The sequence below is a fragment of the Lolium perenne genome, chromosome 2, assembly GCF_019359855.2.
Source record: "Lolium perenne isolate Kyuss_39 chromosome 2, Kyuss_2.0, whole genome shotgun sequence".
NCBI classification, from domain to species: domain Eukaryota; kingdom Viridiplantae; phylum Streptophyta; class Magnoliopsida; order Poales; family Poaceae; genus Lolium; species Lolium perenne.
The window spans coordinates 322,394,902-322,400,154 of NC_067245.2; the positions used below are offsets into that span (position 1 = coordinate 322,394,902).

The 5,253-nt window shown below is 49.7% G+C and overlaps 1 protein-coding gene across 1 annotated transcript; it reads left to right on the forward strand.

Annotated features, from left to right (window-relative positions):
- Positions 1-721: 721 nt before the first annotated feature.
- LOC127337095 (cysteine protease ATG4A) lies at positions 722-5,026 on the forward strand. The gene is made up of 9 exons (XM_051363973.2): positions 722-883; positions 1,276-1,807; positions 1,904-1,995; positions 2,091-2,141; positions 2,346-2,731; positions 3,119-3,257; positions 4,005-4,060; positions 4,159-4,229; positions 4,311-5,026. The coding sequence occupies exons 2-9, from the start codon at positions 1,330-1,332 to the stop codon at positions 4,526-4,528; spliced, it is 1,491 nt and encodes a 496-aa protein (XP_051219933.1). The 5' UTR covers positions 722-883; positions 1,276-1,329; the 3' UTR covers positions 4,529-5,026.
- Positions 5,027-5,253: the final 227 nt, after the last annotated feature.

Sequence of the window (5,253 nt, forward strand, 5' to 3'; positions counted from 1 at the left end):
GGCACGAGAAGGGACCCTAGGACCTCCACCTTTATCCAGCCGGCCTACTAGAGGAGATGATAGCCCAGAGCGATGTTGCAGAATGTCACCGCCGTGGTCAAGCCACCACCAGATCTCCTGCACCGCGTCATGCCTGAGCCCTATGGCCCAGCCTAGGTCCTAAACCAGATCGCCTCCACGTACCTCCTCGTTGATGCCCAGCTAGGGGCAACCAGCCGGGGTATCGGCTGCACCGCCCCCCCGCGTCGCCTGAACATGGCGAGCCTAGGCGCGGTGTCTCGGCCCACGACATGCCTCCACCGTGAGGGATAGGAAACACGCCTTTGATAGACCACGTGTCATCTCATCATGGTTACTCATCTCGTCCTGGTTTGTGTTTGGAGCTTGGAAGGGAGACGACGGATTGCGGTATCGTGCTGCAACCTGCCTTCTCTACCATGCATGTTGAAGAAACGGGACGGAACGTGCTGCAAGTAACCTGCCGTCTCGGTTCGCAAGTCCTGACGTGCCCCTGCAGTGCAGATTCTGCCGTCGTCCAAAATATGATTAAGTTAAGAAAAACCTTACGGGAAGCCATCTGTTGGCACGCACGGCACCGGAGAAGTGAAGAACCAACACGTTGGGTTCTGCTCGGATCCGCAACCAACCCCCGCCACTGACGCGCGGGCCCAGCCCCACCAGTCCCCTACCTACCCGACCCGACCCAGCCACCCCCGGCTAGGCTCGCCCGCCGTCTCCATCTTCCTTCCTTCCTTCCTTCCACTTCTCCCCTCCCCTCGCCGCCCGCCTCCGCCACGCCACCTCCACCTCGCGCACTCCGCCGCCTCCCTCTGCCGCTCCCCGCCCGGCGCGGCCCTCTCCGCGCGCCTCGGATCGCAGCCGGGTAAGCCAGCCGACGCCCCTCTCCCCCCCACCCCCACGAGCCCGCTCCTCCGCTCCCCTTCTCTACCCAGCCAGTCCGGGTCGTCGCCGGAACCCGGCGGGCCCTCTTTCGATTCCGTTTCCAGCGAACGAACGATGATCTACTAGTCAATTGCGATGCTACCTTAGTCCTCCTCGGCTTGCCCGTAATCTGTTTGTTGCCTGTACTGCGCCGGCATCGTCCCCAATTACAGTAGGTTCAGCTACGTTGTTGATGCAGTGTATTACACCCAGCTTTCTCGCCGTGTGTTCGTATTTGGGCAGGCGGTGTTTCCGCATACTACATAGCTCTGATGACCATGCCGTACGCCACATGCTGCAGTTCTGATTTCTGTGGCCTGGTTGCATTGCTAGGGAATTGAGGGTGCTGCCCGATCGACGTGCGCGCACATGCCGCCGCGCTAGGTGATGACGAGCTTGCCTCAGAGGGGTGCAGCACCGCCGTCCGATTCGCAGTCGCCCTCACCCTCACCGCACTGCGGAGACGCCGCCGTAGCCTCCTCCTCCTCCTCTTCCGCCCCGGAGCAGAGGCAGAACAGCGGCCCGAAGCAGTGCAAGGCCACGCTCCTCTCCAGCGTCCTCGCCGTCTTCGACCCAGACCAGGCCTCCTCCTCCTCGTCTGCCGGGAGCAGGCTGCCGGCCCACGCCTCCGTGTCCCATGCTTGGTCCAGGGTTCTGAGGAGGATCGTGGGCGACGGCTCCATGTGGCGTCTCCTCGGCTGCGCCAGGGCCCTCACCGACGCCGACGTCTGGCTCCTCGGAAAATGCTACAAGCTGTCGTCGTCGTCGTCCGAGGAGCCGTCGGGTGACCCCGACCACGAGAGCGGCGGGCACGCCGCGTTCCTGGAGGACTTCTCGTCGAGGATATGGGTCACCTACCGGAAAGGTCGGTTTCATCGTTTGTCGGAACAACGTGTACGCTAAAACCGATAATGTAATGCTGTCGGTAGCGAGCTGCTGACATGGTAATCTACTGTCACAGGTTTTGATGCCATATCCGACCCCAAGTCCAAGCTCACGACCGATGTCAACTGGGGCTGCATGGTCAGAAGCAGCCAGATGCTGGTTGCGCAGGTTCACTCTTAACTTTAGCTATCTGATGAAGCCCTGCCTTAATTGACCACTGCTGCTGTTACTAAATCAGGCTTTGGACGATTTGTTTTTGGCAGGCACTGATTTTTCACCATCTTGGGAGGTCCTGGAGAAAGCCTTCACAGAATGTAAGATATAATCACTTTCCTACTCTAACCTTCTAGACTTGTTACATATGCGAAGAAAGCCTTCACAGAATGTAAGATTCACAACTTTCCTACTCTGACCTTCTACACATTGTTCCTTATGCGAAGAAAAAAAAAGTAGGTGATGGAGGTCTTTTAATTCTCAAGATTGTAGGGTTTCTTATAACGGTCGGTGTTCATGTGCAGCCATGCAACCCAGAATATATAAGGATCCTGCACCTGTTTGGTGACTCTGAAGCTTGTGCTTTCTCCATTCACAATTTGCTTGAAGCCGGTAAAAGTTACGGTCTGGCTGCTGGATCGTGGGTGGGCCCATATGCTATGTGCCGGGCATGGCAAACCCTTGTCCGCACAAGTAGAGAGCGGCTTGAAGCTGCAGATAGGAATGGAAATTTCCCTATGGCGCTCTATGTGGTTTCGGGCGATGAAGACGGTGAAAGAGGTGGAGCTCCAGTTGTTTGCATTGATGCTGCGGCTCAGCTTTGCTACGATTTCAACAAAGATCAATCAACGTGGTCACCTATTCTTTTGTTGGTTCCTCTGGTTCTTGGCCTTGACAAGATTAATCCAAGGTAATCAGCAAATTCTACTTTTTTTTTGCGATTTGGGGGGTTCCTGTATCTATGTTTGGCTATCTGATATGGAGTCGTTCTTAGGTAGTTTCATTAAACCTCTGTGCAATAAAACTAGTAAATAAGAACGGTGAAGTGCCTTATCTGATAGTATGTTCCATTACTCAATGAAATTTCTGTCATTTTTTAAGTACAACATAACTGTGTTTGGTGGCTAGTTTTCCTGATCTTAATTAGAGAGAGAAAATCAGTCTTTCAACCCTTGACGCCTATCAATTAGACTTGGTTATCAATATAGGTGCCCCTCAATAGTACATCTTTCATTGATGGCTTGGTACGAAGTTATTCTAAGTTTTAACATTTTCCTGCAATGGGACATACTATCAGGTACATCCCGCTACTAAAGGAGACATTCACATTTCCTCAAAGCTTGGGCATCTTAGGTGGAAAACCTGGAGCATCAACTTACATTGCTGGGGTACAGGATGACAGGGCACTCTACCTAGATCCCCATGAAACTCAGCTGGTAAAATACGACTTTCAGTTCTTTAGGACATACATATATCCATCCCATAAATGTTGCAGACTTGTAGTTTTGTACCTTGAGTGAGTTGAGCAAACTAATTTATCTTATATAGTTATATATGGAAATACTCTCGTTCCTCCCATCCAAAGAATTAGAAGTAGTGACTTTTATGCATGCTGCCACCACTACTAGCAACCAACTATTCAGTTTGTGTACTGATTGTTTTTGAGCCTGTTTTGTGCATGCCCTGCTGGTAAAGCCATTTATCGCTTTTATTCGCTTGGCTAATCCACTATGTAGTTCGGAATCACTTGTGTTAGATTTCAAATTTGCAAAGCGACATTAATAGCTGGTCTATATTCAACTTGCCCCTAAATTCTGGAGCCCTAATCAATGATTGTTTTCAGTGCATGAAAAGTTTGACTTCATCTCTAACAAAACGGTACGACATGTCTCTGGAAAAAGAAAACAAAAGAGTAAGATAGGCCGTTCAAGGGCCATTTCACTCTGTTGCAAACATGTTGAGTTCTTATTTTTGTATCTTTACGATCTGGTTCGTGCTCTGTTGAGTTTAGCCTGAAGCATCCCAGTTTTGTCAGACTTGAATGGTCTATCTATTTCTGGTGGATATCTTCCTGGCCTACCTTGTTTGCTTAGAATGCCATTTTTATCAATGAGTAGCATCTGATAACTTGGTGGCATATTCTGAGCTATGTTGTTAATACCGGGTTGCTCTGTAAATGTCAGGCAGTTAACATAGCATCTGATAACCTGGAGGCAGACACTTCCTCATACCACTGCAGGTATGTGCACCATTGTGATTAGAGTCTGTTTACAATTGCTCCTTTTCCTTTCCATGTTCAAATGGCTAAACCCTATCCCTGCATCTGCACTTTGACAGTACCGTCCGAGATATGGCTCTAGACCTGCTAGATCCATCCCTGGCTATTGGCTTTTACTGCCGCAACAAAGGTGAACCTTTGTCACTCAGACTCATGTTAGGTTAAGTCCAGTCCAGCCTTATTTATTACTTTTTCAATTACTGGTATGCAGATGACTTCGACGATTTCTGTTCTCGAGCTTCTGAGCTGGCGGAAAAGGCGAACGGGGCGCCGCTCTTCACCGTCGTGCAGTCAGTCCAACCTTTAAAACAAATGTACGACCAACATGACGGATCAGGCTGTTCAGGGGAAGCCATGGCTGACAACATCGACGTGGAGGACCTCGATGGCTCTGGCGAAACAGGAGAAGATGAGTGGCAGATTCTCTAGATGAAAGGGAATTTAACCTCATGTTCAGTTAAACCTTCACATCTCGCACCACGCATCGGGTTGATTTCCCTTTGCGTGAAGACTTCGAAAACCTCTTGTGAATCTCTAGGGTTTGCAGTTCTGTGGAACACGCTGGTGCATGGTGCCCTGCAATTGCATGGTGCCGTGCAACTTGTCCCATAGAGCTGGGGAACCAGAAAGGTAGGAGCTGTTACACTGATCAGTACATGTTCATCCTGTGGGAAATCCCTCTGTATCATACAAGCTATTGTTGGTGACTATAAAATGTATATTGATTTATGCTAGAGCAAACTGGCAGATTAGCTTGGTACCCATCAGGAAAACACATGCAATTTGGAAAAATACCATCTTGTGCTTGTGTGTTGTTTTCCTTACAAATGGGAGGCATGGGACCACATGCAAGTGACACTGTCTTCTGATGGTATTGTTTGTCCAACTCGAGTAATATTTGGATGAAATGTGTGGATTAGTTTGTCACAGCTCACGGGATAACATGTTTACTCCATTGTCACGTGCAAGATTGGGCATTACTAGTAGTTTCATGAAGATGAGGACACACCTTACCATGCACTGCAATGTAGAATAAAAAGGCAAGAAAAAAACAAAAACAAACTTCAATCCCATGCACAATATGGCACAGGTTGGGCTCACAGAATTTTCTTTCTAACAGGGCCTGTTAGTTGTTTAATTTCGCTTATAGCTAG